This window comes from Coffea arabica, chromosome 10c (genome assembly GCF_036785885.1).
Source record: "Coffea arabica cultivar ET-39 chromosome 10c, Coffea Arabica ET-39 HiFi, whole genome shotgun sequence".
NCBI lineage: Eukaryota > Viridiplantae > Streptophyta > Magnoliopsida > Gentianales > Rubiaceae > Coffea > Coffea arabica.
Genome location: NC_092329.1, coordinates 5,514,050 through 5,540,894, shown reverse-complemented (window position 1 = coordinate 5,540,894; position 26,845 = coordinate 5,514,050). Strand labels below are relative to the sequence as shown.

General features: G+C 35.5%; 1 protein-coding gene across 7 annotated transcripts; it reads right to left on the bottom strand.

Moving 5' to 3' along the window:
- Positions 1-329: 329 nt before the first annotated feature.
- On the bottom strand, positions 330-25,750 carry LOC113713782 (calcium-transporting ATPase 3, endoplasmic reticulum-type-like). 7 transcript variants are annotated; one of them, XM_072069248.1, is made up of 36 exons: positions 25,405-25,750; positions 25,259-25,309; positions 25,062-25,095; positions 24,407-24,424; positions 23,133-23,269; positions 22,668-22,742; positions 20,919-20,964; positions 19,564-19,623; positions 19,370-19,450; positions 18,752-18,837; positions 17,634-17,735; positions 17,502-17,555; positions 16,111-16,212; positions 15,948-16,006; positions 14,390-14,534; positions 13,586-13,693; positions 12,545-12,697; positions 12,353-12,457; positions 10,936-11,025; positions 10,643-10,839; positions 9,600-9,711; positions 8,786-8,884; positions 8,546-8,691; positions 8,377-8,434; positions 7,201-7,293; positions 6,046-6,096; positions 5,763-5,894; positions 4,632-4,733; positions 3,761-3,815; positions 2,811-2,896; positions 2,361-2,509; positions 2,084-2,189; positions 1,902-1,955; positions 980-1,025; positions 733-838; positions 405-645 (listed from the first exon to the last, which is right to left on the bottom strand). In XM_072069248.1, exons 1-35 carry the CDS (start codon positions 25,435-25,437, stop codon positions 771-773), a joined length of 3,093 nt encoding a protein of 1,030 aa, XP_071925349.1. In that variant the 5' UTR covers positions 25,438-25,750; the 3' UTR covers positions 405-645; positions 733-770. The 7 variants fall into 7 exon arrangements, with proteins under 7 accessions (XP_027093372.1, XP_071925349.1, XP_071925351.1 ...); XM_027237571.2 differs by lacking the exon at positions 10,936-11,025 and having other exon boundaries at positions 330-645; XM_072069250.1 differs by lacking the exon at positions 17,634-17,735.
- Between the last annotated feature and the right edge of the window lie 1,095 nt (positions 25,751-26,845).

Genomic DNA, 26,845 nt, shown 5'->3' with positions numbered 1-26,845 from the left:
TTTGATATGACAACTTCTAACCTGCTTCGATACCATGTGGATGAAGAAGACGCAAAAAGAGTCACCACGGCATTTTACGTTGTCAGGGACCCAATACCCAGAAGGGCTTTCAAATCCTCACTGGTGGCAGCTGAATTGCATATGAAAAGTTGAAAAGTTTAGAACTCATGGGCAGTTTAGTTTTTTTACATAGTAAAAAAAAAAAAAAAAGGAATTATATGAAGCTAAATGTGGAATTGTACGAAAAAATTTTAAAAATGTCGAATTAATAAATCATTTTTCTCTACATGTCCAATTTGTATTCTCAGAAAATAATCATGGATAAGGAATACTTGAAACTCCCCAAAAGGGAAGGAAGAATGAATAACGCTTTATAACTTGGAAAATTATTGTGCCATCAGTAATTTTGCTAGTTCCGAGATATAATTACAATCAATTCGCTCCGATCCCTGGAGCGGTCACCCACCAAAACAGTCAACTTCTTCCGTAACTGGTCAAAATTGATGCGGAGAAGTGTAGCTTTTCCAGCTCTCCTCTTTGTGGTTACAAAACTACAGGGCTTTCGAACCATTAAAACTACAGTATAATGGATATCCAGAGCTCAGATGAAATCCCTTGCAATACATAATGCAAATTCCAATTCGCCTGCAGATGAGAACATAAGCAAGTCATGTATCTGAGATTAGATCATACGCACTCACAGCTGTATGCAACAGAAAAGATGCAAAATACCTCCATCAGAAAACTTAGGAGTTGGCCAGCACTCTTTGTTACTTGTCACGCAACTCCTTTTTTGGAAGTAAATCTCCTCTCCGAAATCTAAAGGTGAACCTTAAGCCTGAACCAATCGAAACAACAGGAGGAATATGAAAAATATTAATGATGTATCAAGAATAATACCCTACCATAGAAAATTATATCTCAGTCATTAGGGAAGACAGAAAAAGAAAAAAAAAGAAAAACGTGAAAACAATACTACCAGAATTTCTTGAGAAGAACTTCAGTATCTCATCAATTATTATAACCTGAACCAGAGGGAAACTCTCATTAAAAATGTGGAATGCATGTAAACTGATAGCAAACTTGCGTTTTTACGTTTATGAAAGGTTTACACTAGTCTAATATACAGTTTCTAGCACTTTCTTAGTAAGTGAATCTTATATCAACTGTTACCACTAATATGACATCAGAGTAAATGATGTTAGCCAGGCAACAACAGTCACAAGGAATTTGTTGTAAGCCAATGAAGAGGTTCTGTTCAGATGCAAATTGAATAAGGATGACTTAAGACCCCCTTTCTTCTCTTATCTTTCCAAATTGATGCCATCCCCCTCTCCCATAGAATGCTAGTAAAAACACAACTCTGCTTCATATGTACAAAGCATCAAACTAACTCAATTCACGCTATTCATTTGTCCCTGGAATCATGCATCTCTAATTGCTTTTTTTAATTATAATTAAGAAACTGAGCTTGAAAGGAACTGTTAAAGCATACATGTCCAGTCAATTTTTGTACAATTCCAGAAACTATGCAAATTGGTGCTTCTTCTTGTCTACACTCTGTATGGTGTGAAGGAAAACTAAGGGCATTAACATGCAGTACCCAAGAGCTAACACAGCTAAGAAGACTTTTTGTTGATCCACGGACAGACTTAACAATCAGTAATTAATTTAGTGAATCTGTTCTAACCTTGTGGCCATTGAGGACAAGGAATTACATGATTAGTTTTACTACTTCTGAGATATTCTTTACCGAAAAAAAAAATGGAGATCAACGTTCATCCAGTTTATAAGATCATAAGCGAAGGTGGAAGTTCGTAATATACATAATTTTTGCATTCCCATCTATATAAAGAAATTAACCATTCATGCATAAATATTTTCAAGGTATGATTGCTCACAGGAAATGAAAGGTACAACACAACTGTCCACTCTGACCAACTTAATGGTGTAACCTGCAAATAGAACGGGTAAAAATTAGAATATCAAAAGCCTACATGAAAATGGAGGAGCATCATCAGTTATAAATCACTTGAAATTGTTGGAACAAGAAAAAAATCGACTTACAGAGAAAAGGACTTACAGAGAAAAGGACTGCTAATGGCTGCACATATAGAATAAGCATGTGGAGGAGTATTGTCAGGACAATCGAAGCAACTAGCCACAAGTTACTCCAGGGAGGAATGACACTGACAATCATAAACAGCATTTGAGCCTCCATTGCAACCAGCGAAACGAAAATGCATTACAAGATCAAGAAACAGAAAGAGAGTACCATTCGAAACAAAGGCAGCTCAGAACTGAAGGTAAATATAAGTTCATATAACAAAACAAACTTTCACATATTTCAGCGAACTCACAGGAGGGACTGATTTTCACTAAGATTATTCAAGGCATTGAACATCTCGACCACAACAAGCACTGTCATTGAAACAGTTGATGGATGCCGATCGCCAAATATGCTGCATGGATAAGCAGTTTCCCTTGTTGAACAGCTATCAAAATTCATCTGAAATAATCAGATACAACAAAGAAGTGTCAGTCAAACAATTTTTGGACTTAGTACATACCAGAGTCTCCTAGTTTTAGCAAATAATTGTAAAACATACGATGTGCACAATCAAAATGGATAAGCAAAGCTTAAAGAAGAACACTAGTGAAAGTGATAAATGCAACAATTATGAAGATATTAGGAGCTAAAAAATGCTTGTACACAAAATAGGAAAATAAAGTATACAGGTCTGCTTTAGTGTCTATGATACTTCACACTTCACATTTTGAAAACAAAAAATCTCAAATAGAAAGCTTACCAATTCACTGTATGGAATTTTAGGCCCACTATCAGAGTACACAAACCACCATATGAATCCAGCAATAGTAGCAAGTCCAACATATGCTGCAGTAACAAAGATCTCAATAACAACAAATAGGACGAATAAGGATAAAGTTTAGAATTTAAAAAATGCATCATCTGTCACATACTATGACTTACATATACAGCTTGACTTTAATGCAAGTTATTTGGACTCTTTCTACAAGAAAACATTATATATGACATTCCAAAATCTATCAATGTGGTACTGAGTTGGACCTAGAGAATGGGCTAGGTGCATGGCAACTCTGGGTGAATTCTAATCCAAGTTGCATAATTTAATGAGTAAACTGGTCAGATGAAAACATTAGTGTACATGTTATTGGAGTAAACTCCCAGATTTAGGACTTAGGACCTCTCTGAGGGCAGATCCCGACCACTCAGAAAAGGAGGATGGGACGGAGGTAAGGACAATGATCTCTCTCCTACCTAAACCTGTTTCCTCTCTTCTAATTGCTCATTCTTAGTTACTATAAAACTATCAAAGACAAGAACTAACCTGACATACAGGTCAAGTAATGCAGTAAATTAGGAAAACTGTCCCCAAGCAGCACTTGGTAACTTGCAGTATACTAGGAAAACTGTGCCCAAGCAGCAATTTGTAAAAATATTTTTTAGCAGCAAAAATATCTGGAAAAGATGTTAACCAATAGCACACCATAAGGGGACATAAGGAAGAGGATTTTAGATTATTTCACCAGAAAGTCCAATAGACAGCTGATAGTAAACCTCATGTGCTAGCAATTTGAAACATAACTAATCTCCTAGGTTTATATGTAAGAATATCATCTGCAAAATGCTAACCACTTGAAACACAAGCAAGCACAAGCTATGAACACTCACAAACAAAATGCATAAACAAAGACTTGTTAAGCTATTTATTTCTACCTCCAATAACCAAATAACGAAAGAACAGCCATCCAGACACCACTGCTTCATTGACCTGCCATTCAAACAAAGTTGAGATGAACCTCCGATGCTCATAAAGAATAAAAAGAAAAGATAACAAAACATAAGATAATAACATCGGAAACGTGATCTCTCATCCTTCACAAATCAGAGGAGTAAAAATTAATTTCCGTCGCTTCTCCTACATAAGGAGTGATTTACCCCTTTTTTGGGATACTAAAGTTTTTGCCACACATCAATAGGCGAGATGTTAATTAAATATCTTGAACATTGCAAAAATTCCAAAAAGAAAAAACAAAACACACATACTGCACTGACAGCATATTTACATCTGATCTTGAAAGAAAAGTGAAGATTGGGATCTCATTGGTTACAATAAATATTCGACAAAATTAACCTGTTTGCAAAAGCAAATTAAATATTCGACAAAATTGTGCCTTTTCTATTGGCCAAAAAAAGGAAAAAGCATTTCTGGATAGACATCCTCAATTAAACAGCTCAAGTAACTAAATCATACTTGATATGATCCTTGCACCACAAAAGGGTAATACCATGCTAATTACTATACAGACAATGGCCAATCAATCTTTACCCAGTGCAAATAACCATCAACTAGAGTAATACTTCAAAAACGAAAAGAGAGGAAAGATAAAGCTACCTCAACGAGCTTAAATTTTGTAACATACTAAAGATATAACCTAAAATTCATACCCCCCCCCCCCAAAAAAAAAAAAACCTAAAAGGGACCCAAACAAGAAAATATGAAGCCCCCTTGCCCCATGCATAGGCCCATGACCAAACAGGAATCTAGACCAAAGAACTTATTTTTAAGCAAACTCATTGTAAATACCTTACGGGGTTTAGCCTTCATAACATCCGAGTCTTGCTTATTGAATCCAATTGCTGTTGCAGGCAGCCCATCAGTGACCAAATTTACCCAAAGCAGCTGGACCTGCAAGATAATGAGCCATCCAAAAAATGATTTAGCACAAGTTTCAAACTTTTGTTGCTTTTTACAAATGCAAACTGAACAATGACAAATGAACACCAAATGATCATTCAATATTCCATGAATTTTGCCAGTAAAAGCACAGTCTCAACTTTCAGATACTATTAAACAGCCCACTCGCCAAAATACTTGTTTGCCTTTAGGATACATTTAAGAATACTGATAAATGAAATATCACAAATTAATGAATCTGTAGAATTCTCTCAGCTGACATTCCATCTAGGATCAATTTGAGAAATACATCAGTCAATGTCGGCTTTATTAGGTCCATTTCAATACCCAAACCATCTTAAAAGATCTCTACTTTTCTGTTATAGGTGCTATTTGTGACATATGGTTGTCCCCATCTTTTCGAGCTTCACAATCCAATTTTAAAACCTTAAATTCAGCTGCACCATCTCCGTCAATGCATTGTTTCTTAGTTTCTCAGTGCTTTTTGTAATCTAGAATCTTAATTTCTGTTTACAGATATGTCTTGAACAAAATCCGCTCACACTTCTCCACCTGCTTTAGTCCTGTTAGTGAACACTTTTTTCATCTGCCACAGTGCATAGAAGAATCATGAATTATGAACAGGGTGTCCAACAAATGTCAAGAAAGCATTGTAACGTGAAACAGACATTTAAGCGTGTAAGGCAAGTCATCTTTGTTATTTGTCACAAGCCCAAAGTGCAGCACCATGAACATCAACTGGTCAAGGACAAACTACTGTAACCATGCCACAGAGAGAGAGAGAGAGAGAGATTTGGTACAACAGAAAGCAAGTTTTGAGGAGATAAACCAGGGGGGTGGGGGAGCATTTTCCTTGACTTATATATAAAACTCAATAGAAACATGAACATGCACTTGACCAACTATTGAATCAAAAGCAAGGGCTTAGCAAAGTGATAATCTATTTAAAAAGCTGGAAAAAAGGAACTTAAGAACAATTGCTATGAAAACTTAAAAAATGTAGCAACCAATTGAACTCACAGGCATAAGGGTATCAGGTATCCCAAGTACTGCTGCAAAGAAAATACAAACTACTTCACCAATATTTGAAGATATCATGTATCTGATGAACTGCTTTGTGTTGTTATAAATAGCCCTTCCCTCTGCAACAGCCTACCAATGAATAAAAAAGGTTAAATAGATAATCAAATTTATGGTGTAAGTTTTGCAATATTAACTTAATGTCTAAAATCATTCAGTACGCAAAGCATAAAACCGCAAGTCTATTAAAAAAACCGTGAAAAGCAAGGAAAGAAAAACTCACTGCAATGATTGTTGCAAAATTGTCATCAGCCAAAACCATATCTGATGCACTCTGAAAGGCAACCATAGAAGCAAATCTGACTTAATGACAAAGGTCTCTGAAGATGCACTCAGAATGTGCAATGCTGTTGTACAAAATAAAGCTTGGCCAATTGCAAGTAAATCCGGTTAAGTAGAAGTATCAAACTAACCAGACATCATCCAAGTTTCAGTAAGGCAATTGTAATAAGCACATGTTGATGTGCTTATTACAATTGCCTTACTGAAACTTGGATGTTCCCCTGCAAGCCCCAAAAAAAAAAAATGTTCCCGTACAAGGGCACCTACTCAGACCATCAGGTTTATATGAGTTTCGTCGTTCGAGTAGCTGTGAATTTCAAACTGAACTTGGTTTACTATGATGGGTATATAAAACACAGTTCGAAAAATTTTGAACTTCAGATAATTAATGCTGCAGCAAAGCCAATTTTGATATTTGAGACAGGACTAGTGGTGCAATTATGAAACAGAAATCCAGCAAGAAAGAGAAGCATTTAGGTCATGGAAAGTAATAAAGCAGAGGTAGAAAAACAGAAAGCCATTTTGTATTTTTTAGAATTGGAAATGGAGAGAAAAGCTTGAATTTGGCTACAGAAAGAGGCCCACTACTATATTAGCTTCCAAATCAAAAATAAAAGAAACTACACTAGAACAGTCCAATTTTCATTCTGTAGGATTGCACTGACAAACTGGCAAGGTTAGTCTGTTTAAGGACATTGAAGAAATCTGAAGCAGGATATGTAGCACATTCTGTTTCAGAAACCTAAACACTTAAAGGATTGCTTGTTTTGTAGTGAATAAAAATAGTAGAACAGGATAGGCAGTCAAATCAAAAGCAAGTAGCAACAGCAAGTATAGGCCAAAACAGATATTGCCATTACTCTTGCTCTCTGTAAAGGGATATGCCGTTAGTCTTATTCACTCTCCGTAGAGGGATATTATACGCTAAAATTTCCATCGCTGCCAGCAACTTCTACAGCTGGAAATCTAGTTGCTATTTCTCCATCAGGACATAGTCAAATCATTAGGTCCACACAGATGGTAGCAAGAAGTAAATAAGCATAACAGTTACTTCAATTTTCTTCATTTCTCATATAGACAGCTAAAAGTCAAGTACCTTGGCAACAGCTGTTCCTGATCCCATTGCAATTCCAATGTCTGCTTTCTTCAGTGCAGGGGCATCATTGACTCCGTCACCAGTCATAGCAACCTTAAAAATTATGGTTTAGTTCGTTTTGCACAGGATAAATATTCAGAAAGATATGTTGAAGTGCAACTAGTGTCTGCTTTCTACACTGCAGGTGCATCATTTACTCTGTCAACCAGTCTGCCAACTTAAACTTCAGGGCTTAATTTCTTTTGCACAAGATAAAGATTCAGAAGACATCGTAGCACAATTAGTTTCACATGCTCACATTCATGTGTTCACTAACTCTACTAAGGCCAAATCTGTGATACTTTATTTGTCATATTCCTAAATTAAAGTGACTATGCAAAGGAGACAGGAAACTTAATCCACTAGAGAAGGCGGAAAGGTTGAATGGAAGAAGATTAAGCCTGCAAGGAAAACCAAGTGCTCTTAAACAGGTTTGAACAACTACATGCTTTACTCTAAACAACCTGATTGGGCCAGTTAGTCAAAAGTCATGATAAACTCGACTCACAACCACTACAATCACGGTAGTAGTGATGGTAGAATGCCTTGTAAACATCATCTTTTCCCTACTAGTCAGAAATCACGGAAAAAAAATTACCACAATAGAACTCTTCTATCATGTTATTGGAAAATATCATGTATTAACAGTTGCACTAATCGACCATCCAAAATGGGTGGCTGCAATAAATGCCATATCAAAGAGTTTGGTCAAGGCATTAAATTCGAGACCCGATTCCTAACTAAAAAGTCGCCTCAATGACATGAACGTTTTTTTATATGTACAACCCAAACCACCCCCCTCCCCTCACTGGAAAAAGGACATATGAAAGCGAGAAAGATCCTATATGGTTAATCAAAAAATGCAGGACTCAGGAGACTACCAAGCTTTATATTAAGAGCCGAAAAAACAAAATCAAATATATAAAATAAAACAAAACTGAATTCCACAAGCAACAATTTCTTGATGAAGTCCAAACTAACATGGTAGCAGTGAAACTTTAACCTCCCAAGCTATAAAGAGGCCAGTGACTCTCAAGCATTATGACCATGACAAGTAGTAACTTCCTTTGTTCAATTCATGAAAACAAAACTTCACTGAAGTAGTCATAGTAGTCATGTGCATTACAGGATACTAACCACCTCATTTTGATGTTGCAAAGCTTCAACAAGTATCCTTTTGTGAGATGGTTCAACCCTGACAAGGAAACAAACCAGAAAATGTCAGTTAAACATATTAAACCCCAACTAGTACTCTCTTCAAACAGATTTTAAAGAAGATGCAGCTCAAGATAAAATCTGAGAGGACCTGGTAAAAAGTGACATTCGTTGCAATGCCATGGTTTTTTGCAATGCTGGAAGTTGTTCAAACTCAGAAGCAGTGTAAGAGTGCCCTGCAAAATCTTCTAAGTGATTGAAGGCACCAATTTTTTGGCACACAGATTCTGCAGTGGTCTAACATTGCATCCCAAATTAAAATCAGTTCAAAAACATATGACCTAGCTCAAAGACATCCAAAATAAAACCAAAACAGTGGAAATAGAATTACCTTATTATCTCCAGTGACAACAATAACACGTATACCAGCAGTCATGCACGAAGCTATAGCATTTCTTACTTCCTCTCTTGGTGGATCAAGCATTCCAACCTTCATTTTAACAAGAAAATCAAAGATGAATCTTGTAGAGGGAATATACTGTTCGAAAGGGAAAAACAGTGAGCAATAGAAGCATCTTAACCATCCAGCTAATGCTGTTACTCCTGTCAATTTGTATGCTAATAAAGCAAGAAACACAAAAAACAGGAGGGTGGGAAGAGAGAGAGAGAGAGAGAGAGAGAGATGCATCTTGTAAGTTAACAAGAATGGAGAAATGGTGATATGACTAGACATAATGACTGTTGGAAACCTATGCCCCTATTTCTCCACACCTAATATAACATTTACATAGAATCTAGAAGAACAGACTCATTGAGTTTGCAACCATCCTGAATTTTCAAATTATTAACATAACAGATGGCATATACAGATGCTATAGCTTTTATCACAAAAAATTACAAAATTACTGATTTCCCTAGGATGTAACAAGTGCAGTTGATCACAAAGTTGACTACATCACAACCAGTTGATAAGCAAGAGACACCAACATCTGGTCTTACAGCATTGCGAGTGGTACCAACAATTCACATTTTCAAAGCAAACATTTCTAATTTTTTTCCAGCAAAAATATCAGGATAGTGAACAAAAAGTCTGGTTATCAGGTCAGTTTATGGACATGAGGGTTGAGATATTCTAGTCTAGAGATTAGTAGTATATGACGAAGACTGGAAGAAATGTTAAAGACATTACTGAACAGAAAGCATACCAACCCAATAAATGTAAGTTCCTTTTCATCATGAAACGAGAGAGCCTGTTGACCCGTAGGCATCTTTTTCCAGGCCAGAGCCAAGCATCTTAAGGTTTCTTTCCCTGCAAAACTGGTTGAAAGAAAATCTCTCAGCACCAGGCCAAGGTTAAGGTAGAGTACTTAAAATAACTAGTACCCCACTTATAAACGGGTCCTAGTACAACAGAGTAAACTATAAACAGGTAGAAGATCAAGAAAATCAAACATGACTCCAACATTTACAGTATATCCCAAAGTTCATTATTCATTTCCAGACCACAAGACAAAACTCATATTCATTGCCGGACACATTTTACTATTGAGGCAATTCAATAGAGCCACTTAACAATGAGTTTAAACTCAGGTTTAATGCAAATTTCCACTCTTACTGATTTAGTCAAATTCTCAAGTTTAGTTGTTAAGATCATTAGTAAATCAAATGTTAGTGCAATACGGACTAGTTACAAAGACCAACATATTAGACTATCATATAGACTAGTATATTCACGCAGCAGCCTGATTTAGTGCAGCACATCTGGATGGATTCACAGTTGACGAGGGCTGTACGTCATTGTGTACAAAAAATCCATTCAGAAGTTAAAAAAGTTGGCTGTTGAAGTATAGTCTATCATCTTTGGCAACAGAACCAAGAGATTTACAATTCACAGAATGTTATTCTTTAGTATGACATGCAGCACACTCATCATCAGATACAATGTAGGAGTGGAGAAGGAACAAGGAAAACCAGATCTTAGTGACTGGTCTTGATCTTAGGAAAACCGGAGCTTTAAAATTCCCTCCCTCGATGCACTAGTATAACTGGGTGTGTGCCTTTCTTGTCTGCCAAATTTGCTTTCCTATCATTAAACTAGAGCCAGTTTATATAAAAAGAAACAATTGTGGCAAAATAGCAACAACAAATTTATTCAACCATGTGTCATATATTCCGGGGTAGTTCTAAGTTGTTTTCTCAATGTATAAACAAGAAGACTCAGATAGGTGAGAAAGCCTATGGCCCTAACCTATGGAATCTTGATTCCAGCTCGGCTCTTATTGCTGCGGTTAGAGGAACAGTGGAACCATCATCATTGCATAGGATAGTTGTACATCGAGAAAGTATACTCTCTGGAGCACCTTTAGTGAGCATGATATCCATCTGCTTCCGGCTACAAAGGGCACTCATCATCTTGCGATCACGAGAAAATTCCAACACAGATATCTGAAGAAATATCCCAAAGAATCACTCCCTAGAAGTGCATCCAATGACAAATCACAAAGGCATGCTTTAGGAACTAATGGTAAACAGTGTGTATACCATATACAACTGACCAAACATCAACTGAGAAAGGAGAATTGGTATTCTATGAAACATGTAATCATTCTCAGTTGGCCAATCCCTTGTCCACTAATTTATGATCAAATAAAAAGGTATTAGCTGACCAAATGGCTTTAAAAGAAAGCAAAAATCAACTAGAGTAAAAAATTATGTCTCAGAGATAGCATACCAACAGGCAAGAGGTATGAAGTAAGTAATAGCGATTTTTCAAAGCTTTCAACTGAACATTAGTCATTGGGAAGATGGATAGGCACAATTATAGTCAGGATATTCCACTTGCCTTTTTACCCCCCTCCGGGGGGAGACTTTTGACCTGGAAAATTCATCAATGGCATTTTGACGAATTTTACCCTTACATTTAATTATACTTAATCCTCTTGAACCCACCCTAGTATCACTTTACCTGCTCAAATTTTTCAGAGAAAATTTACCATATATTTTTGTTTGAAGATGCATTTCATGCCATATTTGCTGAATTTTGACTCACTGTATCCGAAACCAACAGTTAGAATTGGTGAATGAAACTTTTCGTGTAGTTGGCAACAACATGGTATTTTCTTCTTAGAGTATATGAGGCAGTAGTTAAGGGTTTTTTATACATGATCTAGAATGAGGGGAAGCATGAAACCAGGAAGGGAGAATGAAGACTTTGACAACCAGTTCTAAATCCTAATACAATGAAACAATGCTCCTGACTACTTTATATTTAAATCTCATATTAAAACAATATGAAAACTAGAAGTACGGGTGAAGCCTTCAAGGTAGAAACAACAAGAGTTGGCCAAGCATATAACTGCAGTTCATGATTGAGCAAAATTGCAAAAAAATAAAATCTCTATCTTCAATGGTCAAACTATTGATCTAAATTTTTACAAGGCAGATAAGTGGCTAGTATAGTTTATAAAAATTACTATTTACTTAAACACTATAGGATGAATTTGCAAGCATACACTGGATTGCCTCAGAATAACTTGACAAATTCCAGACAAGTCAGCACTAAACATCTCGGCCCCAATCCTCACAGACTCAAAATAAAGTAATCCATATCAATGCAACATGTTCACCAAAGACATCAGTTGGAGAAATAAAAAAATCCACAAAACTCAAGGAAATAATGACTATCAAGTAAAACATTGTATTGTTTGAGGTAACTTAACAATTTCCATGAAAATAAGAGCTACACATTTTCCCCCTAATGCCATAAAGACTCCGAGTTTGGTAACTACTAGCAATGCTACATATTCACCAAAGATGCCAGTGGAGAAACTAAAAGACACATAAAAGTCAACCAAATAATTGTTATCATGCAGTAAAACAGTATATTGTTACCGGAATAAGCTTTCAATGCCACAAACATGATATAAGATGACACAACATCAACAAAATGAGTCCAAACCTTTTTGAATTGGTTCTCCCAATAACGGTTACAATAAGATGCCCTTTCATGCTTGCTTAGCATATTCAAAGCAGAAGGCATGGAATCAAACCCAGGAAGACCAATCTGATGCCAGGATAAACAAAGTTCAAACTCAATATGGAGTTCAACAGAAGATACAGCTGCAGGTTTTGGAAAAACAAAGAGAACAACCTTTTCTGCTAATACCCGGAGGGCGACTTCGGTTGATTCACCAATTTTTTCATAGTTCCTCTTTTCAGGATTGTATTGTATCACAGACTCATTACAAAGAGCTGAACACATTGCTATGTGGAGGAGACAATGATACTGGGCGGGAATCTCAAGCTGCAGAACAATATAAATGAGTAAATCCAACAGTAAACAACAGATCCTAGAAGAGCCACAATTTCCCCCAATGACAGTTCCAAAGAAAAATCCAAAGTCCACTGCTTGCTAATAAAAATAAACATTGTCACGTTCTTTCAGTATTGTCAACAGGATATTGACTCAAAAAAAAGTAATCTTGGCAGACATGATACATACAATAAAGTTGGGTGCTGAGATGAAACCTACTTGTGCTTTTACAAAGTTGCACGCGAGATGATCAGTGAGGGCAATAGATATTTCATTTTTACCTTTTTACTAGATAAATCCTGAATTTGTAATTTAATAAAGAAATTGGTGCCTCTCCAATTTGCTAAACAGCATTCATCCAACGAGCATATGCCTCCCACTACTCCAAATTTCTGCTGCAGACTCAGCAGAGTTTTTAGTTTACATGAGATAGTCCTCAGCTAAATGAAACTCTACTCCAACATTCAACTGTCTTGTGTTATCTGTAAATTAATAGGCATTGATATACTTCTTCACCACTCAATTTGGTCATTTATGTTTCCCTGAAGTACAAACACTAAAGAAGGACAACTCTTTCTCAATAGCTCAATACACCAGCTAACCTTTGTCTCGTTTTGGTGCCACACTACGTCCAAGTTTGTTCCTATTCTTAGATGCACCTTTCTTGTACAATAGATAGCAACTAAAAGATTGCCCCAGTAGTACTTAATATTTTTTTAAACTGTATCAGATATATGCATTGCTAAAATCAGAAAGTCAACAAGCTCTCTGACAAACATTTAACAGATGAAAGACTATATTACAATAAAAGAGCGATATGGCCCTAAAGATATGTGAACATTAAAGCCAAAGTGAAGCATTGTTTATAATAACATTTACCTGAATACCATTGCTGTCAAAGATAAAACCTTCTGGGGCATAGGTTGTGCCACTCACACTATACTGGGCAGCAATGGGACCATGATTTACAGACTGAAGTACACATATCTGAAAAGGAAATTGACTCAATACCATGTTTGCTACATTTCATTCTCATTAGCATATATACATTAAAAAGAAAAAAGAAAGCTGGCTTCAATCTTAAAAATGTGAAACATATTTTAGCAAATAATCAGCAATAGCTAGAACAGCTAGGTTGTTTGGTGGACTGTTGAATCACTCTAAATTCAGATAGAGATCACACAGATTTCTCTCCCCCATATCAAGTACACTGGGCATTTGGTTAAAACTAAGATTCAAGTTACTCTACAGGTTGTTCAAGACATACACCTCCAATTGCTTCACAGGTTGGGTAAGTGTACTAACAAACCAAGAACGTAGTCTTTATTCTTCAAGGGGGTGGTGAGTGCTAGCAGGGGAATGAACTGGTCTTAAACTAAAGCAGATACATAAATTTGATAACTTATGCAGAAACAGAATATGCAATGCCATAATGGAGCACTAAAGAAATGCATTCATCTAATAGGAAAGCCAAAATGCCATCTGGTATCCTGTTTATGAAATGTAACATGTTACTCTCACTGGAAATGCAGAACAAGCAACTGCCAAGAATACACCACTAATCAAATTTACCAGTATGACTAGGTAAGTACTTCTAAAGCATCTATTTTGCTGATATTGTCAGCTTAAGGAAAAAATAACAGGCAGAAATACAAAACTGACGAAAAAAGACATGATGTTCACCTTTGAGACGGACATCATATTGGTAGTCAGGGTACCAGTCTTGTCACTGCATATAACTGTTGTGCAGCCCAAGGTCTCTACAGATGGCAAGGATCTTACTATAGCATTTAAGCGAGCCATTCGCTTCGTTCCAAGTGCTAAACACCTATGGAAGTTAGTAGGGAAACCATGAGAATAGTAGACAAGCTGCAGAAAGTTAATTCTAAAGGAGATTAGCTTATGGCAAGAAACTTTTACACAGTAAATATATGTGTCCTCAGAACGAAATATCAGAAGCATTACAAATAACTTAAATAGGAACTGAATATCATTTCAGGCCTACGCTACCTGCGATAAACCAATGCAGGCATGTGATCCTATGATTGCATGAAAATGAAAACTAAAATTAAATCTATGCATTCACGATATCATAAACTACGTGAAACTGTCCTGCTTTTAAAAAGAAAAAAAAAGTAAAGTTTATAGAAGTCATTTACTCCCACAGACGTTAAAACCAGTTTCAGGCTTTAACAGAAAATGCAAAGGTTCATTTCTTTTATCCATATTAACAGTGCTTACACCAATTCTATTAAGTACATTTATGAGTATCAACACAGACAAGACATGTAAAGCATCATAAATATCTTCAAAAACTCAAATAGGAAGCCATGATAACTCAGACCTAATACAGTCTTACATTAAACAATGCCTATGATGATAGAAGTGCATCAACAGTTCAACAAACTCATACAAAATCTCACAACTAAAAAGGTCCTAGACTTCAATTTTTATCGATGAATTTCAATGCAAAATGTGGATGAAGCAGAAAGTAAAAAGATTTAGGGTAATTAAAATTTAGCCCCCTGTGGTTTAGTGCTTTTTCACATGACCCTTCTATGGTTTCTAAAAGCTATACATAACTCCCTTGTGCTTTGAACTAAAGTGTCAAAGTGATGGATATCGTCCTCCAAAAAGGCACCAGCTATAATGTCAATGTCCCCCTATTTAAAAACTGAAATGACTACAGTGGTCAAGATATATAAATTGTGTGAATTACATTTTAGCCCCCTCTGGTTTAACTCTTCTTCACCTGACCTTCCTATGGTTTTAAAAACTATACATAAACCCCCAAGCTTAACAAAAATTTTCTATCTTGACCTAAGGGTACTCTTAACATCAGCTGGCTCGGTTACAGAGAATGATTTCTGTAATTTTGAAACTTAAATCTAACATATGGGGAGGTTATGTAAAGCCATAAGAGGGCTATGTTAAAAAGCATTTTGAAACTTAAATCTAACATATGGGGAGGTTATGTAAAGCCATAAGAGGGCTATGTTAAAAAGCGCTAAACCACAGAGTGCCACATTGTAATTTTCCCAAAGATTAATATTCCATAATAATTGCAATTTGCAGTACTAACATTTTACATGGAATAAACATAACAAAAAGGTCTACCCATAAAAATGAGTATACCTGTTCAGATGAAGACGGCATTGTATGAACAGTGGTATCAAGTAGAGTAATTTATCAAGCTTTATGATCGGAAAATATGCCAAAAGTTTTTAAATTAAGCACTCACGTTGTAACAACAGCAGGAAGCCCTTCAGGAATTGCAGCCACTGCAAGTGCAACAGCAATCTGTGCAGTCCAGACGTGTGAAAAACAAAATGTAAGTGACATGAATCATAACTTTAGACAGAAAGTGATCATTTTAAAAAAAGAAACTCATCCACAAATATTACCTTAAAGTAATGTATAGCACCTCTCAAAAGACCGCCATGGGCAGGATCCCGAAAATGACCAATGTTCACAATCCAAACCAATACACATATACCAGCAATAACCTAAAAGAAGAGAAAAGAGCAAATCTTGGACAAACTCAAAGAAAAAATGACATAAAGAAAGTTCAAAGATAAGCTTTCATTTCTCTCATACAAGAAACAAGTCATACGATTTTAGAAGATACTCTAATCTAATTTTCATATTCTAAGGCATGGGAGCAAGACTAGTCAAGATAACGGATTCTGTATGTCTACGAGCAATAATGTAAAAAAAGTTGATACATTGTAAATATGCTCAAACCAGAGTACATGTAGATTATATGATCCCCTGATACATTGCATATATGCTCAAACCACACCATTTGTAATCCGAATATGAATTAACACACCATTGAAATGATAAGCACATACCATTTGTATCCCGATTATGAAATGACACGCCATTGAAATGATAAGCACATACCATTGGTCATGTTTACTAAGATTTGTCTATTGAATTTCATTGTATTCCCTACTTTAAAATATTAACTGACATAAATCAAGGCAAAGTAAATAATTTCAAATAAAAAAAAGTGCATTTTCTTGTTCCAAAGCTGAAATCAGAAAGAGAAAAGTTTTGCTGATTATATGGTTTGAAGTTAAAAAAAAAATTATGTCCTGCGAATTTCAAAGGAAAATGTAGTTCAGGAAAGATATCTAACGGGTGCAGTGGTCTAAATAGCTCTATGGAGATTTTTAAATCTGAAAGTAAAGTCAAGTGGGAACACAGCAGCTTTTCTTAAAGAAAATCTACAGCAAATTGAACTGATACAAACAGATATAACAAAGAAAACACTGAAAGCCAACTAATAAAAACTACTGGAAGGGGTAAGAAGCAACTGGAAATTCCATTGCAACAAGGTGATAAAAAAAGAGCACATATGTTCAGTCCAAATTGGTATTTAAATGTTCAATGTGCAAACACAACAAATACAAACAACATTTGGACCATCTCTACTCGTGACTCTGGTTGCTGCAGACATTTTCAGACAGTCATTCGCAATAAATCTTTAGATGCTACCAAAATTTTAAAGATAGGCGATTTTAGCTTCAAGATGATATTGTTCTGAAACTTCAAAAGAAAATTAAAAAAAAAAAGGAAAATATAGCCTGTAGCTCCAACATTATACCAAAATTCCAGAAAACTCTCTAGTCATTCCAGAAAACTACAACATAGTACTGTAAAGGCTTAGGCAGTAAGACAAGGAAACAAAAAATCAATGTTTATGCAAGTTTTGTATTCTAGTTACAGGCAGGAGGTACAATCTGCAGAAAGAAAGAGAAACAAAGACAGGCAAGAGATGCACAATCACCTTGGCCAAAAAAGTTCCAAATTCATCCAACTTCTTCTTCAATGGTGTCACTTCCTGCACCAAATAAAAGATTTTTTCAAAACATTCATCATAACACATCCTACAAGAATAACTACATGAGAAACAACTGACATCCTCAGTTCTCAACATGGAATCACGTATGCTTCCCATCGCAGTATTAGAGCCAACACCAACTACAACAGCCTTTGCCCTGCCAGCAACAACAACTGTTCCCTGGCCAGCAAAAACCTTGGATTCAGTTCTTCTGGCAGTATAAAAGGGGCTTTCGAAATGAATATGTTTGGAAGCCAAAGATCTTCGAACAGTCTTAATTCATGAATTGTCAAAATTAGTGTAAAGTCATGAACACTAGTGACCATGTGCAACAAATCACAGGCACATTGAATAAATCCAGGAGCATTTTAAGTCCCCATAACACTAAAATGATAAAGAGTTCAAGCGTTATATCAGAAATTCCAAAATAAGCTCGAGCCAGAAAACTTCTGCAGTGCATATACTTTCTGTTCTAATATGTATTTGATCCAGTCATGTTCATATGAACAGAATAGGAAGTCTCAGACTACCTATACAAGTCACATCAGAGTGCAAAAAACTTGACAGAACACCAGGAATCAAATGGAACAAATCTTCATATTATCCAAGCAAAGTTGATCTATCCACCATTTTGTACAGCTGAAGTAGGTAGTGAAGTTAAAAAATGTATCCATTGAGAACCCAGGCTGGTTGCAACGCAGGAATTTGCAGTTGAAAAAAGGTTGAACTGTTTTGCATGTGCTGTAACATCTAAGATACGTTGATTCAGTTTCTCTATTGGTGCAGGAGTTTTTACTCATATGAAACTTCAACATGCAGCACAATCCTGTCTACCATGCATAATGTGTGAATCATCATGCTACTGTACATGATGTAAGAGCACAGCTTGCTCTGGCATTCTGGCCATGCATGTTTTAACTACATCTTTTTGAGGATACAGAAATTTCTGAAGTATTAGCATCACCATGGTTTTGGAAAAACAAAAAAAAACTACCCATAGATCTTGTTACTTACTAATGGCATTTTACCTTGTAAAGAATTCAAAATTTGAAAGTCAAGAACGTATGGTAGTTGTACAAATATATACTTTAACAAAACCAACACACCACAGGTCTGCCCATCTTACTAGCAAGTACTGCACTAAATCTCCTCAGACTACAGTATATAGTGCAATTTAAAGTAGCTTCAGAATGTACCGAGAAAAGGATGTTTGTCTTATCCTGGTATACAGCATTTGTAGCAATTGTAGAATCAAGCTCTTTCTCCACAGAACAGCTCTCACCTGTAATGAACCACTAGAAGTATTCATTGCCTGTCATCAGAAAGAAAATGCAGGAGGAAAAGGAAGCAGCAAGGCAGATACAGACTGAAATCTTAGTAACTATGCAAAACCATTGGTACAAAAACACAAAGGAATCTACATATAACAGCACTTGTAACAAATCCAATCATTGGATACAACAATAAGGCAGCCAAGAGCTACAGGAGAAGACTCCAGTAAACTAGCTAGAAGAATGTACCCTGATGGTCTTGCAAACATCATCAATATAGAACACGGAAGAATCATGATTGATTTGAAGCACAAGTTTGACAAGGAAAAAATTGAAAGCTTGAAGAGACAGCAGTAGGTAGATAATAAACAGCCCATATCCACCAGATGGAAAAATGATGTATCAAAACAAGGAACAATTCGGCAAAGAACCACAGGAACCACAACAGTTTACTAAGCAATATGCTTCTAATGTACTCCTTCACAATACAACAAATAGCAATGCATAAAAGCTCGATTTGACATGACTTTAATGGATATATACCTGTCAGAATAGCTTGATCAACACGTAGATGATCACTAAGCATCTTTATCATTCTCATATCTGCTGGAATTTTGCATCCAACTGCTCTTCCAACAGAGAAAAAAGGGAAAAAAGGATATTTACTTCATAGAGAACATTGAAACAGAAAATCTCCTCTACAGTTAACTGAATTACTACTTAAGCTGCGAATATACCACAAACTTCCACAATATCTCCAGGAACAAGGTCTGTTGCAGGTAATATTGAAAAGCAACCTGATAACATCATTGCCATAAAAAGTTCAAAGAATTAGTAGATTCAAAGTCTCCTACAATAAAACACAAAAATGTGATTACCAAGACAAAGCATTCCATGAATTGCAAATGATTTGAGAAAGAAGCTTGATAACCAAGGGTGTCAGATGCATTACTTCACAATTTTACTAGGAATGTAGCATGGTGGTTTTAAAACAGGCCACACAAGCTTGAGATCATAATTCAATATCAAAAGGAAAAGTGGAAACAAGTAAAGATAAAGTTGTGATTGAGTGGATGGAAGATATGTCAATCTATACACATTAGGAAGTACCTTCCACCAACTTCTTGCTTATAATGGATAATCTAGAATTTTATCTTGCTTTGGTGTGGAACTAGTTTTAATCAAACATGCCAACAAAATAAAGCCACTGAATATACTAATATTAGATACTCATAGTGGAGTCAAAACAGGACCTCTTAAACCGTACCAACGGATAGTTTTGGCAACACAAAGGAGGCAAAATTTTTCTCATTTTCTTCTCTCCTCACATTAGAGGTCAGCAACCTAGTTTCATCTGCACTTAAATAAAACCCCTACCCTTCTTGAGCATCATTTATTTTTCGTAAATAAAAATTATTTGCAAAACAACAACAGCAGCAGCAGCTACTAATACTACATGAAAGTTTTCCATCTTCAAATCAGCCACCAGATTGAAATGTCAAAATGGTAAATCCAAGGGCAGTCTTCTCATTGTCAACAATTCATTATGTAAAACCATGCTCGGATATTACGGATGTTGCAAAGTTAATGTCTGCAAAGACACAATTCATGTCATTCAAATTAACAACTCAATATGAAAGACAAAATAACAACTCAATATATCCATTACTGCCTATCAATCTGAACCAAGACCTATTAGCTAAATCATAACAACCTAGCTAATGAGTACACCCAAGCCAACCTATGGTGGTCCTTAAGCGTTTACCCCCTTGTGTTCTTATCTCTATCTAAGGAACTAAAGCAAACAGCACCTGATTGGGGTAAAAAGAAGTGAAAGTAATCAAAAGGAAAATAAAAAAGCACAAGCTGGTTAAATAAATTAATCCTTGTTTATTCTCATTCATGAATTCTTTTACAGGTATAAACTGGAAATAGAATAATTAAAGATATCCAACCAACAAGAATTCATCAACATGGCAGATTAAAAAGAAAAACATCAGACTAGCTACAACTACTTCTCAAGAAAATTAAACGTTGTAGCAAAACCAGCATTCAACATTTTTGTGGGAGTTTTACAAATGCTTTCTTTTACCATTTCGCAGGACAGTGGCAACATCAGCTTGGTAAGCACGCAGTTCCTGCATCCAATTTTTTAAGCAATGAGCAAAAAGCAGGAAAGATGAACAGATTTGAACATCCAGTAAAATAAGCATATAATGTCCACAATGGAGAGATAGAGAGAGCTAATCCACCAAAGATATAACAACAGTATTTTTAAACTTTATATGCACCTTTGCACATGGACTTCAACACCTTTGCTTTAATATTACATAAAATTTCTTGAATTATGAAATATTCCAGATACTCCAAAACTTTCTACTCTATCCATCAATAGGACAATGTTTAAAAAGTTCCAAGAAGGTTAGTAGTGAAAATAAAAAGCTAAAACAACACTCTTACAACGAATATGCAATGCCCTAAATGCAGAGTACAAGACTGCCAAAGGAACAGAGAGAGTGAATACATTACGAACAGAATATCCAACTTCAAATATTTCCAGAACAGAAACAGGTAATTCCCTACAATAAACTTGCATATCTTGAAAAATGTAGATGATAATAGGTGAGAATATGACATTTTTTGTCATAATTTATTACCATTAGATGCTTAAAAAACCAAATCTCTTGCGAAGTAAGGGAAGTCTTTCACAAGCATTCGTTAATTTAGCATGCTTTGTAGTTCAGAAGACTTGTACAAGGGCAACAAAAGGCAAAACTTAACATCATCCACAACGAACTTATGCAAAAACCACTTCTTTCATAAAAAATAAACAAAACTAACAACTTGCGTCACAACCAATTGTCTATACGTGCAGTAATATTTGCATCAGACAACTGGTTTTCCACCATCTAAGGTTTCAAACCACGAGGGCCGAACAACACAATCCAGAAATATTAAAACAGTAAAACTTCAGTAAAAGGTCAACGATTCAAAGTACATCAAGCAAAAATGATAGAATAAAAATGAAACCCAGAAATGAAAACAGCAAAGAATGAGAAGGAACTAAAGCTCAACACTCCAACCACCAGTCTTTCCCATCCCAAGAAACTGCTCCATTTCTTTTCCAGATATCAACTGGTGAGACTTTTAAAAGATAACAATGCAATCCAACATGGAAATGTACTACCACAGGAATCAACAAATGAAGCAATATCAACCTTCAGGTACCTTTTCTATTTGCTACAGAGATGTTTCAGAATTATTCCTCCCTGCTTAACCACCCCCCCCCTCCCAAGGCACTGAAAACTACAAACTAAGCAAGCAATATATTTGAAATGGCAGAAAGAAAACCAAACCCACTCTGATGTTTCAATGATCATTCCTTCCGGCAAGTAAGAAACCTCACTCAGCTACCATGTTTAGCAGATATGACCTTCCACAACCTAAAGTTCATCAATATCTGTTCCTTGGAGCTTTAGCAAGCACCAAGAAAGCTTAGAAAATGCAGAACCTACTAACTTTATGACAAAGAACTTATGCAAGGAAATTCATATTCTATGTGGGGATGCAACATATGCATTGAAATCTGCTCTATGGAGAAAATGACTCATTAACAATAGCAGCTGGAAAGTCACTAGGCACAACAGATCAATGAAGTTAATATAAGCAAAAACCAAAGGTTGAGCTGAAATACATGCCGAGCAAAGAAAAAACAAAGAAACCATGATGACATTTAAGTAGTACATGCAAAAGACAAACTTGTAACAGTCCAACTCAATGTATCTGTCCAAACTTCTCTATGTTTATGACAGTGATCAAATACTCAAAGATGAAAAATGACCTCAAGAGCCTTTTCAGCATTTGTTTCTGTAATTACTCCTACAGCAGCATTTGCAGCCAATATCATCAGTATCACCTAAAAGACGAAATTGTTAGATCACAAAATGCAACAAGGTGTAGCAGAGCATGATAATCCGATCCATAGAAGCATATGTAAAATATGACATAACCTAAACATCGAATTTCAACAGGAATATTGCAGCCCTAGAATATAGGTAACAGGATCCTCAGCAAGCATTGTCTTTGTTATAGAAGCAAATAAAAAATGAGAACTGTAAAACATTTTGCAATCAAACAACAGCATGAATATCATGCTTAATATCGAAGGGGAAAATGGTAGGAAACTGAGTAGCTGGAAAGTTCAAGAAAAATGAATGCAAAATAGATAGAGAAGGTATATCTTATGTAGAGTGGACGCAAAGTTCAAGCAAAATAAATCAAAACCCATAAAGAAGCTTCATCTTACAGAGGGCTCCACAAAGGCTGATAACCCTGTCTCTCCATTCATCAATGCCAAAAGGAAGGATACAGCAGCAGATGCAATTAATATTTTAACCAGCAAATCGTCAAACTGCTTCAGCACTAATCTCCAAAAAGGAGTGCCTGGAAAAAAAATGGATACACATGAGAAGGTATTACCAAGAGTGATTTACCCTTTTTTCAATAAAATAAGGACGGCAATAACTAACTGGCAATGGAAACATTGAAACAGATGGTTTAATTCTCAATGACAGTCATGCACTTATACCTTCCATATGGTAGAAGCCTAAGAAATAAGCATCAACCCATCAAAAACCTAAAAACCTATCAGTGAATCAAGTACCTAAAAGAGTTTATCAGTAGTGGCAAAAACTAAAGATGCTGCAGAATTGCAAATGAATATGTGCAGCTTTTGAGGATACAATTTTATTTTCAATTATGGTGCTTATCTTTTTCTTCCCAGTAAATATTATGGATGATGAGGAATACCCAGCCTTGCTATACTAGAGAGTTCATATTATTGCTCAATGGAAGTGCTTACAAGAAAATATGAGGCCTTACAGGCTGAGCCAGCCAAATATTCATGCTCAAACTATGGGGGTTAAGACACTGAAATATTCTGGGAATGACTGAATCATGAACAAAAAGTGACGTCCAACATCTCTTTCAACAAATGAGACAGCTATTAAGCATTATTGGGAGTCTGCTCGTTAACTGTCTCTCTCACTCTCCCTCTCTTACCAGCCCCTCTTTCCTACATTGATAGGATTATAATTGATAATTTAAAAACCTTGAATGCTAGTGGAAGCACAATTGGGATGCACACATCCTGACGAGAAGAAAACATATGCTAAAGCCAAAAAGTCAGAATGACCTGCAGGATCTCCTTCCAGGTTTCATAGATATGATTCTATAACAGGTATTGGTCATTTTTCTTTTTGACAAAGTGACATGAAGGATATATTTCTGACACTACGTGTGAAAAAACTAGTATTTACTTCAAATATACAAGATTTTAACATAGTAACAGGCTTTATTGTATAAGATATGTTTTTGCGTGACGTATATGTTTCTTTTTAAGGAATAGCTTTTCAAGCCAACTTTTGAACCACGGCAAGATATAGCTTCTAAGATAATAACAGAAGTGCCAAGATGAGCCATTATACAAAATAATTTTTAAATTAAGGGGAAAAAAAAGAATAACAAGGGAGAACTCCTGCACTACATTCAGACTATTGCAAGAGCATTGCTCGAACTTACTTTGTTCTTGAGGCAGCACTGGACCATCCATGACATGTCAAAAAGTGAAACATGCGTCAGAATATATTTATTAGAAATAATAAAAATTTGGCAAGAAATACTCTAATGAAAACAGTATGAAGCAAACAAATGTGCATTTTGCAAACACCATTTGAGGAACGAGCACCTCCACCACTTCATGACTCCAATAAAAATCATTTGCAAAAAAAAAATGTAAATGTGGTTGGTTCTCAATGTACCTGGTATCTAAAACAGTATTTGAAGAAAGAGGAAGAGTATGCAGCTATGCTTTTCATTTCTTTGTTAGGGAAATTGAGTTTTAGTCTAACAGCTAATATCAAGTATGTATCAATCCATGCTTTTCATTTCTTCATTAGGGAAATCAGGTTTTAGTCCAACAGCTAATATCAAGCATGTATCAATCCAACCCATACCACCCTACATGTCCAAGTAAACCCGAGTCCCTTCTTTAGCTCATAGTGCACATCAAACAATTAATTTTCTATTTTTTTTAACTTCATTAACCGAATTGCCAATCATGCACTTGTATTCAACAACGATCCCAGGAAAAATTCGAACTTTATATCCAGCAAAAACAAAGCAAAAATGAAAAAAAAAAAAAAAAAACAGTCTCAATTAATATAACACAGCCTACCATTTCGACCATATAATCTGGCATGCTCTGCAACCTATAGAACCAAATAATTTGAAAAAAAAAAAAGTAAGCAAAGTGAAGTAAAATATACTTAATCACCTATATTTAAAGCAAGAATTGAACTTTGAATTACAAAAAAATTGACAATTGAACTTCACATTTTCCAAAAGAGTGCTACTAGTAATTAACTGAAATACCTGAGAATCCGTAAGACCTTTGCTTGGGTCCACTGCAAAGAACTCCAGAACCTGCAGAAGCAATCAATCACAAGCTTCCTTATTAAATCAAGAACATCAAAAAAAACCGACACAACACAATACGAATGCAAGGAATGCTTAAGAACCTCGGAGACGGATCTAGCGAAGGCGTCCTCCATTGAGGAGGAGAGTGCAGGTTATAGAGGGAGAAAGTATGCACTTGATTGAGCCAATTAAACGACAACTCAATACAATTAGGTGATGAATTTGGAGCCTTCCTTCGTCTTCGTCTGTCTATCTCTCAAATTTGGTGCTAGTAGTGCTCTTGAAGAAGCGTTTTGTGATTACGAGCTTCTAGAGAAGAGAAACTGATGAATATATATATATATACAAGCCGTTTAGTCGTACTTTACTGGCAACTGGCAGAATTCGGATCTGATGTTGAAGTCTTGTGCGTGCTTCTTGTGTAAGTGTCACGTTTGTCCTCGTAGTAACTGGTTGAAGAGAGCGTGTTACGGTTTTATTTTTCTTTCGTTTTTTTACTATTAACTAATATTGTACAATGTTTTTATTTTGGGGGTTAATAACTCAGATTAACATTTGAATTAGCTGCTTACTAGATTATTGTGTGTGATGACTAGCCTGTCATTATCTTGGTATTCCCGTTTGGGATAGTCGATTAAAAAAGTAATTCTCTCTGTATTTAATTTGAATATTCTTAGGCACTTAAAAGCATTTACCAATTTGACAATTTTCATTGTATCAATTGCTCAAATAAAATATTCTTTGTGAAAGCTTAAAAGGTTCGTATATTAGTCCACAATCAAATGAATTAAGACTGTGATGAAGACTTATGGTCTTGTTTGGTTTGTAGTTTTTAAAGAAAAATTTTTACGGATTTCATAAACATATTTTTATTTCACATATATTAAATCAATGCAGTATGTTTTTATATGAAAATTCCAAAAAATAACAATCAAAATAGGGTCAACACCATGTATATATTTTTCTATCTACCCAACAAATGAAATCTGTGAAGTGATTATTGCTTGGTCAAATTATATATACTTGCCCTGGCTACAAATGCACGTAGGTTTAATGGCATGAAAATAATTGGTCAAATTAAATATTGATAGCTAAGGTGATTATTCAAATTTACAAGATGCACATTTGATCCATGACCCCGTTTGGCAAGTGAATTTTTTGGGTGTTTGTCTAAAATTTTACTGTAGTTTATTGTAGAAGTTGTAGAAAATTTTTCTGAAGTGTGTAAATTTTTTAATATTTTAAAGTGTATAGTTTAAAAATTTTTAAAAGTTTTTTGAGATTACTGTAACTACAGTTATTAAAAAAACTTGTAACAGACAAATTTGACAAAAAACTTGTTTACCAAATAAGGCCCATATGTTTGATAATATCCATGATAGATTAGATTTCACATTTCACATAAAAATAAAACACCGAGTATTGTAGTTTCATCCCTTAAATGTTAGTCTGAATACTATTGAAGTTTGCACTATTTGAACTCCAGTGGAATTTGTGACATTTATGAATTGAAAGCATCAAGATTCTTAAGGCTTTTATGAC